A 15,132-nucleotide genomic window follows, 5' to 3' on the forward strand; every position below is an offset into this window, starting at 1 on the left:
TACTTAAACAAAAAAACAGAAAGAACTGTGGATGCTGGACATTGGAAACAAAAACAGAAATTCTTTAATAAGACTCAGCAGGTCCGTCTGCATCTGTAGAGAGAAAGCAGTCAATGTTTTCGGTCCAGTGACCCTTCTCCAGATGGTAGATAGGCAAAGGTTGATAATTACGCAGACTATTGGAAGAGGCGATAGAGCTCAAAAAGAGAGAAAAACAGTTGGACAGAAAAAGGAGCAGTGAAAAGTCAGTTTAGGAGAATGAATAGCTGCTGATGGGGACTGTTAGCAGCTGGGAATGGATTGTGAGAGATAGCAGCCCATGTGATGACCAGGCTTGGTGTGTGAGGGTTTGGGTAAGGACATGGGAGAATGTACCTCAAGTCCTTAAACAATTGAACTCAATATTAAGTCCAGAAGGCTGCAGAGTTTCCGAGTGGGAAATGAGGTGCTGTCCTTCCAACTTGCGCTGGGCTTCGCTGGAGCACTGCAGCAAGCCTGAGACAGATGTTGGCCAGTGATCATGGTGGTGTGTTAAAGTGCTGGGCAATTGGAAATTCAGGGTCTTTTTTGCAGACAGAACATAGATATTCTGCAAAGCAATCGCCTGGTCTGCACTTTGTTTCCCCAGTGCTGAGGAAACCGTATTGTGAGCAGCAAATACAATAGACTAAACTGAGTGAAGTGCAGATAAAGTGCTGCTTCACTTGTAAGGTATGTTTGGGGCCTTGGACAATGTGGAGGGAGGAAGTAAATGGCCTGTCATACCAGGTGAAGCAAGAAAAACAAGAACAAATTCATGTAGTACTTTAATATGGCAAAATGTCATAGTGCATTACAGGTCTATTATCAAGTACAATTTACAATTGAGCTCAATTGAGTTTTGGGGCTGAATTCTACAAACTTATTTAAAAAAGGTAGGGTTTAAAGGACAGCGTTGAAGGAGAAACGAGCAATCTGAAGATCATTTGAGTGCAGGACAGATTGATGGATAAAAGTTTAAAACAGTAGGTCTGTGTGTCTATGGTTTCAAGTGTCTGAATTGACTTGAGAGGATTATTCTATCTCTTAGTAGAAATGTACAGCAGCTTTTTGAATTTGTTTCTGCTGATAAAGTAGATGCATTGTACTTCATTTGCTACTAATTGCAAGCAGTGTGTACACATTGCTTGTTCACAAGAATCACACGCATTAGGGGATGTAGTACCATTTCTTTCAGTTGATCGTGCTGCATGATTATATTTCTGCTGTAAATCACCAAATCACAATAAAACTGGTGCATAAGGTTCTGTACCAGAATAATGGGTCTGTTAGGGAGTGATCAGAGGTGTGTTGAACCACAACTGAATACCATATTGTTGTTGATTAATGAAAACATAAATGAAGTTCAAATTTAACAGAGTACTATAAAATATTCCCCCTCGCTGTGATTCCAGTAAATGCAAGGAAAAATTGAGCAGAGGATTGATCCTTCTTTTAATTAAGTTTTAAGATCCTTTGTTTGAGTTTTTTGAATTCTCTATGAGCATCATCAGCAAATGTCCAATTTATTGAATAACTTTTTTTTCATTTATTCAAGGGAACGTCGGCATCCTGGCTATGCCAGCATTGATTGCCTCATTATGCTGCTTCATTATTCTGAATAAGGTGCCTCTTTGAACCTGGAGTGTAGAAACACCTGTAAGGCTATAAGAGGAAATTTTGGGACTTTTGACCCAGTGACATTAAAGGAATGGCAATATATTTCCAACTCTGGATAGTGTGTGGCTTAGAAGGGATCTTGCAGGTAGTGGTGTTCTCATGTGTCTGCTGTCCTCGTCCTTCTAGGTGGTAGAGGTTGTGGGTATGAGAAGTGCAATAAAAGGAGCTTTGGTGAATTGCTGCAGTGCATCTTGTAGATGATACACACTTTTGTCACTGTCAGTCATGGAAGGAATACATATTCAAGGTGGTGGGTATGGTGCCAGTCAGGCTGCTTGGTTTGACCTGTATGATGTCAGCTTCTTGCGTGTTGTTGGAGCTGCACCATCCAGGCAAGTATGGAATATTTCATCACGCTGTTGTGTGGCTAGTGAATGCTGGATTGATGACCAGTATATTGGTGAGTTACTGCATTATTCCTGGTCTCCGAACCACTACTCTAGTTACAGGATGTGTGTGGCTGTCCAGTTCAGTTTCTGGGCAACAAGAAACCCTGAGAGAGTAATAGAGGGCCCTTTGTCTAGTGTGCCCTAGAGTCAGGTACAGATCACGCTGTATATGAGTGCTAGGTTTTAATCACTGAAGGACATCAATTAATCCATTGGAAGATTGTAAATTATTATTTTTGTTAAATTAAATTTCTGTCATACCATGTCTTCTTCCCCTTTTTTATAACTTGTGTGCCTGCTGAAAAACTGAAGTTGAAATGTGAAAACCAGACAGAATTTGCCGATTAGTAAATGTGGTAGTTTTTAAAAATATACCTGTTTAGAATATCCAGGCTTAAGCTGAGAAGTAACAAATAACATTTGCATCACATAATTGCCAGGCAATGACCAATTCCAATACAAGAGAATTTAACCATCACCCCATGATATTCAATTGCATTACAATCATTGACTCTTCCACTATCAACATTCTAGTGGTTATCATTGACCAAATGCTGAATTGAGATGGAAATGTGTTGCTGGAGAAGCGCAGCAGGTCAGGCAGCATCTAGGGAACAGGAGAATCGACGTTTCGGGCATTAGCCCTTCTTCAGGAATGTTTGTGAGAGTGTTGTCCTGAGTTGGGGTAGGTCGAGTTGCAGGGAATGTAGGTAGCAGCGCATGGCTGCAAGTGTGGAACGGAGGATCCGGAGGGACGTCTGTTGCTGGAGGCTTCGGATTTGTTGTAGGTTCTGGTTGTCCTGGTTGGGTCCAAGTTTTGTTGGTCGGAACGTAGTCCGGAGTCCGTGCGGGATAAGTCGGTTCCGTAGGCAGGTGCTGAGGAAGGGGATGTGGCTGTGGTAGCGAGTCTGTTTGAGAATGTGGCTGAAGAGCTTCTGAGCAGAGGAGATGACCTGGGGGGTGCAGTGAGAGAGGGACTCACTGAAATCTTTGTAGAGGGAGAAAGAGAGCTTCTTCAAGGAAGGCATCCTTGTAAGAGGATTCGCAGTAGGTTGAAATCTTTGAAGAGAAAATGAGGTCTGCAGATGCTGGAGATCAGATGGAAATGTGTTGCTGGAGAAGCGCAGCAGGTCAGGCAGCATCTAGGGAACAGGAGAATCGACGTTTCGGGCATTAGCCCTGAATTGGACTGGTAATACAGGTATGGTGGCCAGAAAAATCGGCTGCACGTAGAAATACTGTAAAGAGTAATTCACCTCCAGAATACCCAAACACTGTCCATCATCTACAAGGCTCAAGTCAAGAGTGTGATACAATACTTGCCTGGATGAATATGGATCCAATAACATTCAAGAATTCTGACACCATTCAAGACAATGCAATCCACTTGATTGGCACCATATCCACAAATATCCACTCCCTCCTCCACCGATGCTCAGTGCAGAGAAAAACTGTAAAACTTTACATGTAACCATTTTTGAGGTGTTACCTTTCTCATCCACAAGCTGCAACATAGTTTATAATTTTACATTGATATGCTAGGTCAGATGAATGCATGTGCTGCTGCCCTTAATAACCTGCAGGACAGTATCAGTAGAGTCCACAGAAGTTGTTTCACAGGCATGAAAATGTTTTCTAAGTCACATGTAGGATTTTAAACAAAATTATCCTTTGTTGCATAAGTTGGACTAAGAAATCAGATGCTAATAATTCTAATACTGCATTTGAAAAATTAATGTGCAAAACATTGTCATACAAGTGTTAATATAAAACCTTTGAATCATACAAGAACAGTCAAATTCAAATAAGTCTGTTCTCTCACAGTTGCAAGATTATAAATTTACAATATCTTCTACAAGTATTTAGTAGCTTATGAATGAGTTTGTTCAACCTTGTGACTTAATTTCTTGCAAATTAAAATGCCTAGTTCACTCAGTAACATATTGTGAAAATTAGAACATAGGTTATCAAATTTTTTTTGAAAGTGCACTCAAATACTTTCTGAAAACTACATCCCCTCCATTGGGCTTTAGATACTGATCAGCGTTAGAATTTAAATTTAATCTAAAATATTAGCCTCTAATTTTTAAAATTCGCTCTTCATCTTTTAGTGTTGAGTCCCATTTTGGAACAGACTAATGTTGAGCATGGAGGGTTTTTTTGAAAACTAATTTATGAGATGTAAATATTACTGGCTGGACAAGTGTTTATTTCTCATCTAGTTGCCCTTGAGAAGGTGCAGGTGTAAATACTTTCCTGTGAATAAAATGATAGACTTTGGCAGAGTCTAGTCAACATTATGAATTTGATCAATCTATGATTTTTCTTAACCTATCTTTCCAGAGTTGTGTTCAGGTATTTTTGATTTTGTCGACTGGCATTGTATCTCCTTCCAAAACAGGTATTATTTGGTTGTATTGAAATACTTGTCAGTGACAAATGAGGCCAGAGTTCAAATAAACTTGAGTGGGTGATCTAAATTGACAATGAATTGCTGAGGAGCTATTGCATTGTCAGGTGTGGTCATCTAGATGAAACATTAAACCAATGACTATTGAATGAACTGCCTTTTGAAGTGAACATTCAAAATCTTGGTGCACTGTTTGTTCTAGTGGAGGTAAATTGTCTGATATCGTGACCAATGTTCTTTCCTCCATCACCAAAAAAAATCATTTAATTGTGGAATCTTGTTGTGAATAAATTGGCTGCTGCACTTGTGTCCATGAGCATTATTAATTTGTACTGCATAGATAATGCATTGTATTTCAAGTCTCCATGACTTCAGGACCTCCCAAAGCACTTGAAAGTTGAGTGTTTTAACCCTGGAAATGCAGCTGACAATTTGTGTGCAGACGAACAACATGACTCTGTTTTGTAATATTGATTGAAGGAGAAACATTGGCCACAACACGAAAAGGTAACTTCCCTTGCTCTCCTTGGAAGGATTGTTATGTCATCTTTAATGGCTGTGTAATAGGGCACATAGAACCTTAGTTCATATAAATGTCAGCACCTTCAAACAGTGCAGTTGTCCCTCAGTACTGCACTGAACTAACAGAGTTAACTTTTCTGCTTGTAAGCAATCACTGTGTTTAAAAGTAATCATGTGTGAAGTGTCGAGATAAGGTTTTTTGTTTTTAAAAATGGACAACTTTTTATCAGTTTCTGAATTTTGCTGCAACTTAATTGAAAGAATATTTTCTGCTTCCTCCTATGTATGTGATAGACTGCCTCCTGCAAATGTTCAGGTAACTGTCCCACGCCCTAATGCCCCAATATATTGACAGCTGAGATTCCAGCTCAACAACACTAGCAGATATGACATAAGTTGCAGAAAATTATTGCATTTATAGCTGTCTAGGATCATACTCTCCACAAGCTCCCACCTGCCAATGTCAATTTAACCTTATTTATCTGATTAGTTCATTAGTTTTCAATTGCACTGATTTATTTTAACCATATTTAGATATATTTTAAGCTAAATTAAATGAAAACACAGTCTCTCCCCTATCAATTTTATTATTTGATGACTACACCAGCACAAACTTGCATTTTTAAATCATCCTGTTCAGACATGTTTTGATGCACCTCTGGAGTAGGTGGGATTTGAACTTGGTATTCTGGCCCAGTGGTAGAGACAGAACCATTGCCCACAGGAGCTCCTTCCCATGACTTTTCATTTGATGCAAATACAGATAATTTTTATACTACTGTCCTTTAATTTAGCTCTTTTGACCATAGTTTAATTCTGGCCGGTCTCTTCCTAGGCCATTGTGACTGTTCTCAGTTTGAGAGCATAACTGAATGTAAAATTGAAGCATCACTTCCACACTTTTGTTGTCTTTGAGTCAGTTGAGTTTGCACAATCTCCCAGTATCTGCATGGGTTTCCTCTGGGTGCTCCTGTTCCCTCCCACAGTCCAAAGATGTGCAGGTTAGGTGGATTGGCCATGCTAAGTTGCCCCATAGTATCTGTGAATGTGTAGGTCAGGTGGGTTAGCTTTGGGAAACACAAGGTTATGGGGATAGGGTAGAGGGGTGGGCCTGGGTGGGATGCTCTTTGGAGAGTCAGTGTGGACAGAATGGGTGAATAGCCTGCTTCCATGCTGTAAGGATTTTGAGTCCTAACTTAGTTTTTGACTAAGGAGAAAAGGAAAATCTTTGAACCCCAACTAAAACAAAGCAAAATATTATGAATGCTGGAATAAAAATAGAAAATGCTGGAGAAACTCAGCATCTGTGGAGAGAAAACCAAAGTTCACATTTTGAGTCTGATATTCTCTTCACAGCGACTGAGCAAAATAGTGCAGACTGGGAATCAAATGTCTGTCATGCTTAATACTACATATTTGCTGCAGTACTAACAAGTATATAGGTTTTCAACCAGTAGGCTATTTAGGAAATTTGTGTAAGCTTGTCAGAGTCATAGAAATATACAGCACGGAAACAGACCCTTTAGTCCGACTTGTGCATACCAACCAGATAGCCCAACCCAATCTAGTCCCGCCTGCCAGCACCCGGCACAGATCCCTCCAAACCCTTCCTATTCACATACCCATCCAGATGCCTTTTAAATGTTGCAATTATACTAGCCTCCATCACTTACTCTTGCAGCTCATTCCATACACTTACCACCCTCTGCATGAAAAGGTTGCCCCTTAGTTCTCTTTAATATCTTTTCCCTCTCCCCCTAAATCTGTGCCCTCTAGTTCTGGACTCCCCTACCCCAGGGAAAAAACTTTGTCTATTTATCCTATCCATATCCCACATGATTTTATAAACCTCTATAACATCACCCCTCAGCCTCTGATGTTCCAGGGAAAACAGTCCAAGCCTATTCAACCACTCCCTATAGCTCAAATCCTCCAACCCTGGCAACATCCTTGTAAATCTTGTAAAACGTGTTGTAAATTTCAAGTTTCACAACATCCTTCCGATAGGAAGGAGACCCGAATTGCATGCAGTATTCCAACAGTGGCCCAACCAATGTCCTGTACAGCTGCAACATGACCTCCCAACTCCTGTACTCAATACTCTGACCAATAAAGGAAAGCATACCAAACGCTTTCTTCACTATCTTATCCACCTGCGACTCCACTTTCAAGGAGCTACGAACCTGCACTCCAAGGTCTCTTTATTCAGCAACACTCCCTAGGACCTTACCATTAAGTGTAACCAAAAATGCAGCACCTCGTATTTATCTAAATTGAACTCCATCTGCCACTTCTCAGCCCATTGGCCCATCTGATCAAGATCTAGTTGTAATCTGAAGTATAGGGTGTAGGTTTGCTCGCTGAGCTGTAGGTTTGATATCCATGGACATGATTTCCCACGCACAAAGCTATGTTGACTATCCCTAATCAGTCCTTGCCTTTCCAAATACATGTACATCCTGTCCCTCAGGATTCCTTTCAACAACTTGCCCACCACCTATTGTCAGGCTCACTGGTCTATAGTTCCTTGGCTTGTGCTTACCACCTTTCTTAAATTGTGGAACCACATTAGCCAATCGCCAACCTTTTGGCACCTCACCTGTGACTATCAATACTACAAGTATCTCAGCAAGGAGCCCAGCAATCACTTCCCTAGCTTCCCACAGAGGTCTAGGATACACCTGATCAGGTCCTGGGGATTTATCCACGCTTATGCGTTTCAAGACATCCAACACTTCGTCCTCTGTAATATGGACATTTTTCAAGATGTCACCATCTGTTTCCCTACATTTTATATCTCCCTAGTATCTCCCCCATCTCCTGCAGCTCCACACAAAGGCAGTTGTATGCGAATATTTAAGTCATCTCTATCTCTGGATCCTTTTTATAAAATCATGACCGGAATTCTGCAAAATATTTACTGTGAAACCGTTGTTCAGACCCAAATCGCTACAACTTAATTGACAGTGAGTATGTTGTTGGTACATGCTGATACTCTTTGATCCATAAATTACTGTTGGATTTGTATGTATCAACATGTATGCGAATGTCTTTCCTAACGTTCGAGTTGAGAATTAGACATTTTCATGAATCTTCATACGAAGTTTGGAATTGTTATTCCTTATGCTAAGGTTTTTAAAAGCATGTTTCTGCATTAAAATTTTCAAACTTTAAAATTGTGATGTGAAAGAAAATAGAATTAATGCAGTTTTCTTGACAATGTTTGTGATTTTACTGATGAAATGTATTAATTTTAAAAGACATAATTTCTTACACAGGCATCTGTTCCAGAGAACATAGAAGAGTCTGGTTTGCAGATGGTATCCTGCCAAATGGAGAAGTGGCAGACACAACAACAATGACAGGAAATTCAACAGTTGGTGTAGGCAAGCAAACACCAGATGATGTGTGCCGAATGAGTCATGTCACACAAGAATCAAAAGTGGTACTGGTAAATACCAAATTAATTCCTAGTACGCAACAAATCCAGTTATCAGTGGCAGAAACCTGTTGATTTAAAAAATGGAAAAATTGTATTTTCCCCTCATTTTCAGACAAAACATTCAAATAAGCATTTATATAACAAGATTTTAAAATGTTTTAAAAATCTTCAGTTAAAGTAAGTCCTTTCTCCAATTTGCAGCCTTCATCTTCTAGTGCAGGAGATAAAATACATTCTGAAGCTATAAGTCAAGTTGGTGCTTTGAGGACTGATTCAGCTTCAACAAAAACTGTTTCAGCAAGCCTCGAAAACGATATCACACCTAACCTTATTTATCGAGCAGACTATAGAGCACTGGCAACTATTGGAAAGTCTGTCGCAAAAGTCATCAGTCTTGTTCCAGATGATGAGAATGATCTCCCTCCGCTTATTGTGGCAATAGAAGGTGAAGGTATTTCATGTCGATACTTCAAAGTTTTTAAGCAAATCATATGTTGTACTTACATAAAATGAAATGAAAATTATATGTACTTAGGTTTGCTTTTTTGTAAAATGAGGACAGATTTAAAAAAAAAACTTGCCTGTCACGACTCTTAAGGATCCAGATTTGCTTTACCAATAATGAAGAATCAGATACTGACATGGAGGTGGTTGTGGTAATCATGTCTACAGCAAGGTCTCACAAACTGTAATGAAGTACAATGCCAGTTAACATATTCACTGGTCTTTGATTGTGAGAGTTTGCTAGTATGTGATTGAATGTCTTAGAATCAAAATGTTTTCTTGAGTATTAAAATTTGTTAGAAATTCCAACTTTAAGTGGTTGTACCTGATTTGAGAAATTATCTAAATAAAACAAAAAAAGTATCAGTCAGTTTGAATGTGACCTGAGCTTCATCCTTTGATGTTTTGAGAAGTCTTCATTTTTGATATTCAGATAAATAATTTGCCGCAACCACTGCAAATTGTCAGACTCTAAGTTGCTAATGTTTTATATCACTTGTAGCTGTCATTTGACTTTTTAATAAAGCAACATTGCAGTTATTGTGCTAAACTTGAGGATTCATGTTGAATGTGATAAATCGAAACTTATGTCTGCTTAGCTTAGTTGATGGAAATCATCTCTGCGTTATAAGATTGTGAGGAAAAATTTGGGTCACAAATTAGACTGGAATATCTGAACATTGAATATTCTTCAGTGTTCGTTTGTACTTTAGTTGAGACATATGTTCTAATAGAGTTCTACTTTCTCTGATTTTCTGATTGCTAAAGCTTGTATTCTAGAAGGATGTAATCAAGTGGACTAAGGGTTATCTTCGTTCAATTTTAATTTGTTTAACTTTCTACTTGCTGAGGAGGCCCAGTGGTGGTGGAGGAGCATCCATCTCAGAACCAAGCAATGCTGTTGCTGGAGGATGAAGGGTCAAATCCCTTGACGTTTGTGTTAAATGCCAATCTTCTAGTAAATGTGAAACGTGTGAACTGTAAGTATATTATTACTTTTTTAACCCCATCTCTCCTCTCTGTCTGCCTGTCGGTTGCTGCCTGGTGCTGTCTGTCTGCTTGGATCTGTTTTCTCGTGCCATCTTTTAGTTCTCCATTCTCAGGTGCTTTATTGCCTGAATAGATGATTGGCTAACTAATGGAAGACAAAGTGTTGGGATAAGGGTATTTTTGGAATGGCAGTCTGTAGTTAGCAGAGTACCACTGGGATCAAGGGTAGGTCTAGAAGTATTTTTACAACATATTAATGACTTGGATGAGGAAAGTGATTTCCTATGGCTGAGTTTGCAAATGATGCAAAATTGGGTATGAAGGCAAGTAGTGAGGATGACAAGAAGAGTGCAGAGGGATAAAGACAGGCTAAGTGAGTGGGTAAGGCTTTGGCAAATGGAATATGATGTGTGAGGGATTACTTTTCAGAGGGATTTGGGAATCCTTGTGCAAAATTACAAGTTCAGTGGGGTAATACAAAAGATAAATAAAATGTTGGTCTTTATTTCAAAAGGAATGGAGAATGAAAATAAGTCTTGCTATAACTGTGCAAGGCTGAAAATGTGTTGCTGGAAAAGCACAGCCGGTCAGGCAGCATCCAAGGAGCAGGAGAATCGACGTTTCGGGCATGAGCCCTTCTTCAGGAATGTTTTCCTGAAGAAGGGCTCATGCCCAAAATGTCGATTTCTCCTGCTCCTTGAATGCTGCCTGACCGGCTGCGCTTTTCCAGCAACACATTTTCAGCTCTGATCTCCAGCATCTGCAGTCCTCACTTTCTCCTATAACTATGCAAAGCATTGGTTAGACCAGACTGGAGTATTGTGAAAGTATTGATCCCCTTAAATAACAAAATGTGGATCATGTCAAATAATGACCAAAATTGGTAAATGGCGAAAATAGCCTCTTTATTCAGCAATAGCAGCACAAGTTCAAGAACCCTGAAATCGGTTCTTACACGAGCCCCTTTATGCACACTTCTTACATATCATTACTATAGTGGTTAATTTTTCATCTACAGTACACAAAGGTTTGAAGGGCTTCTGTCCTGGGAGACAGGAGATGGGTGAAAGATGTGCTTACTATTAGCTGTTACTTCTGATGGGATGTCTGTCTGGTCTGCTTGCATAATCAAGAGGTGTTAGTTCTTTTGTCTTTTAAATTCATTGATTCCCTATAGTGTGGAAACTGGCCATTTGGCTCAACAAGTCCATACCGACCCTCCAAAGAGTAACCCACACAGACCCATTACCCTACCCTAATACTCTACATTCATCCTTGACTAAAGCACTTCACCTACAAATCCCTGAACACTATGGGCAATTTAGCATGGCCAGTTCACTGAACATGCACATCTTTGGATTATAGGAAGAAATTGGAACACCCGAGGAAACCCATGCAGACACTGGGAGAATGTGCAAATTCCACACAGTCTTCCAAGATTGGAAGTGAACCCGGGTCTCTGGTGCTGTGTGGCAGTAGTGCTAACCACTGAGCCACCGTGGTGGCCTACTAAATGTTCATGTTAGTAAAAATACTAGGCCTTTTTCTCTAAATAAGTTAGAAATCATAATAAAAGAATAAAGGATATTAAAGGATATTGTGGGCGGCAGGGTGGCACAGTGGTTAGCACTGCTGTCTCACAGCGCCTGAGACCCGGGTTCAATTCCCTCCTCAGACGACTGACTGTGTGGAGTTTGCACATTCTCCCCGTGTCTGCGTGAGTTTCCTTCAGGTGCTCCGGTTTCCTCCCACAGTCCAAAGATGTGCAGGTCAGGTGAATTGGCCATGCTAAATTGCCCGTAGTGTTAGGTAAGGGGTAAATGTAGGGGTATGGGTGGGTTACGCTTCGGCGGGTCGGTGTGGACTTGTTGGGCCGAAGGGCCTGTTTCCACACTGTAATGTAATCTAATCTAATCGAATCGAATCTAATCTAAACTGATTACTACAGCTGTGAGGTGAGATTTATTTACTATTTGTTGGCATGAGTTTCATCCATTCATGCAATTTCATGCAAGTGCTGTTTTGTCAGTTTCTTCAATGCATAAGGGCCCATTTAAAAGATGTTTAACAGGTAACTGATTAAAATTATGTTTCGTGGAGACTTGATGGGGATGGTATTGTTCAGTATGCTGAATGCAGTAGTGGTTTAAATTTGGATACTACAGAACTACGGTTTTCTAATTGAATGGATGAAATAGTTTTGCAGTAAATAATGGGTTAGTAAAAGGTTATGAATGAGCAGGAACCTGGTATTAATGAATATAGCGAGCTGGTGAGGTGAGTTAAAAATATATTTTTGTGAGATATTGTATTATAGGCTATATTGACGTTTGTAGGCAGTCCAGAGTCGTTTCACCAAGTTGACCTTGAGTGTGAAGGGATTGTCATATGAAGACAAGTTGAGTAATTTGGGCCTGAATTCATTGGAGTTTAGAGGAATGAGAGGTGACATTATTGAAATATATAAAACTCTTGGTGGAGGGGGAGGGGGGGGTGAAGTGGTTGTGGGGGATGGCACTGTTTGACGGGCTGAATGCTGAGAGGTTGAGTTCCTCTTGTGGAAGTGTCTTGGACCAAACGGCATGATCAGACTAAAAGGTCCTTTAGATTAGAATGGTGCTGGAAAAGCACAGCAGTTCAGGCAGCATCCTAGGATCAGTAAAATCAACATATCGGGCAAAAGCCCTTCATCAGGAATACAGGCAGAGAGCCTGAAGGGTCGAGAGATCTCTGCACCCTTCAGGCTCTCTGCCTGTATTCCTGATGAAGGGCTTTTGCCCAAAACGTCGATTTTACTGCCCCTCGGATGCTGTCTGAACTGCTGTGCTATTCCAGCACCATTCTAATCTAGACACTGGTTTCCAGCATCTGCAGTCATTGTATTTACCGAAAATGTCCTTTAGGGTAGTGATGAGAAATTCCCTCTGAGGGTAGTCAATATCTGGAATTCTTTACCCCAAAGGACTGTAGAGCTTATTAAGTGTTAAGTGCATTCAAGAGGGAGATTTTAAATCAATTGAATGTCTCCTTTGAGCATTTTATCCCATTATTCTAGCACTTCTGCTGATCCTTTCAAATTGATCGAGCCGTGCTTCAACCTTCTCCCAAGATGCCTTTCTACTTTGCTTTTCTTGGCTTGTGCATTGAACGATTGCTTTTCTTGTAACTTCATTCTCCTTTCCTGGAGACACACGTAAAATATTAAATACAAAATGGAGCATATGTTTTAACCAGCCTGGAGTGCTATTGATTTTTCAAACACCCAAATTGTTCTGAAATAGCTGTCCCTCAATATTCCTCAAACATCTCTCCTTTATCTATCTTATCCATGGTCATGGCTACAGTTTCAATCTTGCCATTTCGTGTCACTGCAGATGATCACTGATGAGTTAATCTCTGCCTATGCCCTGTAAATCTGACTAAATCCATTCCGTCTTCACTTGTGCCCGTCTAATCATTTACAAATCTGCATTACCATAATGCCAGCATTGTCCACACTTCAGTATTTTTTAAAAGAAAATCAAGATTACTTAGCACCCCTAATTATTCAGCTTTTTTTTGCATTTTCTTCTGTTTTGGTGTCAACGAACTTGGATAATATATGTCTATCTTACTTCAAATCATTCATTCAGTGTAACTAGCAAAATTACTAATAATCATAAGTCACTTCCTGCTACTCTAACATGGTTTTCCTTGCCTTAATTTTCTCCCAGTGTTTCTAGCTGACATCTGTATTGTAGTTTAGTGAGATTCTTTACTGATGACTTTTCAACATCAGTGATTTTTCTAATGCTATATTTGCAATATGTTTGTGTTTACCAGAAGTGGGATGCTAATTGATTGATAACACTGTTTTCAGATATGTTTACATTTTTCTTTCTCATCTCTGATACCTAGATGCTGCAAATAAATGCTGGTGCTTTGTATCCAATGGATTACATGGTGTGGGTCAGGCAGAAGTTGTCATTCTGTTGCTTTGTATGCCTAATGAAAATATAATTCCCAAAGACATCTTTAACTTTTTTATTGCACTTTATCAGGATGCAACTAAAGGTATGTCTGCGATGCCCCATTAATCAAAAAGTTAATTATTGCATCAAACTAGATGTTGAAAATTGGCTGTTGTCGTCTTCAGTCTAGACATTGGATTTTACATGTGTTATATTTGTAGCTAATTTGCAAAATGTAATTATTATTGAAATTGCATTGCAAAGTGTGGAAAAGTTGAAAAATTTAGTTTGAGAAATGCAGACATTCAATTTGATATAAATGAACCAAATTTGCAGGTTAAAATTTTGTGAAGAAATGTTTTCTTTCAATCATACTTCGTCTTCCTCCCCACCATATTTGTTTTCTTGATTTGGCCCTCTTCTGTGTTTCGTTAAATACAAGACTTGAAAGGTCATGGTGGATAACTGGTTTACCTAATCATGAATATCTGTATAATTGAGCTAAACTTTTCAATTTAGCTTTTCCACACTTTGCAATGCAATTTCAATAATAACTAGCTATCCATGCTAAATTGAGAACTATTCTAGGAATATTCTAAAATGTAAAGATAAATCCCAGATTCTTTTTCTCCCTCTAACTCCTTTCTGCTGACTCCTTCGCTCTCACATCCAACAAGAAGTTATATTAACGATTCAAACTCAAACGTCAGATAAAGTTGCCATAGTCCAAGAGGACCATAGGGCTGCCCTCTCATTGGAGAGAGGTGACGGGTGGTGCTTTAACCTGAAGGTCACCATTCATCCAGCAAGGGGCAGTTTTGTAAAGATGGGACCTGCATGTTAACTTTAGGCAGTATGGAAATTGGCATCAGTCTGCATTGCAAACCATCTGAGCTAACTGGCACCCCCAAACTTGGTGCAGAAAATATGATAAAGATGTTTTCAGATGATACATAAAACGGCTGTGAGGAGGAAGAACTTAGACAGGATGTTAATGATTCTTTTAATTAAACAGAAAAATGTAAATGGGACCTAATCCAGAAACATGAGAGAATGCATTTTGGGAGTTGCATCAAGACAAGGAAATAGTTTATGTGAAGAGCATACTGGGCAGTGAAAACAGTACAGCATGTGAAAACAGGAGTCAGCGTGGAACCCTGGAGCAGCTGTGCAACTGTCCACCTCAGAGACAGTGTTGATATAGAGTCGTATGGTGGAATAGAGGGA

The 15,132-nt window shown here is 39.6% G+C and overlaps 1 protein-coding gene across 6 annotated transcripts in view; it reads left to right on the forward strand.

The window, feature by feature from the left end:
• Positions 1-15,132, forward strand: part of LOC122558981 (zinc finger FYVE domain-containing protein 16-like) — a 68,513-nt gene that overhangs the window by 25,035 nt on the left and 28,346 nt on the right. For 3 of the 6 annotated variants that reach the window (XR_006314306.1, XM_043708040.1, XM_043708006.1), the window contains 4 exons: positions 8,298-8,470; positions 8,663-8,912; positions 9,817-9,945; positions 13,853-14,008. Coding sequence is in view for 5 of the 6 variants with exons in the window: in XM_043708040.1 (XP_043563975.1) it covers positions 8,298-8,470; positions 8,663-8,912; positions 9,817-9,945; positions 13,853-14,008 (708 nt within the window). In the remaining variant the exon portion in view is untranslated. The remainder of the gene's footprint in view (positions 1-8,297; positions 8,471-8,662; positions 8,913-9,816; positions 9,946-13,852; positions 14,009-15,132) is intronic. The other 3 variants (XM_043708014.1, XM_043708022.1, XM_043708030.1) reach the window with 3 other exon arrangements.

Source organism: Chiloscyllium plagiosum, chromosome 2, assembly GCF_004010195.1.
Source record: "Chiloscyllium plagiosum isolate BGI_BamShark_2017 chromosome 2, ASM401019v2, whole genome shotgun sequence".
In the NCBI taxonomy this organism is placed as follows: domain Eukaryota; kingdom Metazoa; phylum Chordata; class Chondrichthyes; order Orectolobiformes; family Hemiscylliidae; genus Chiloscyllium; species Chiloscyllium plagiosum.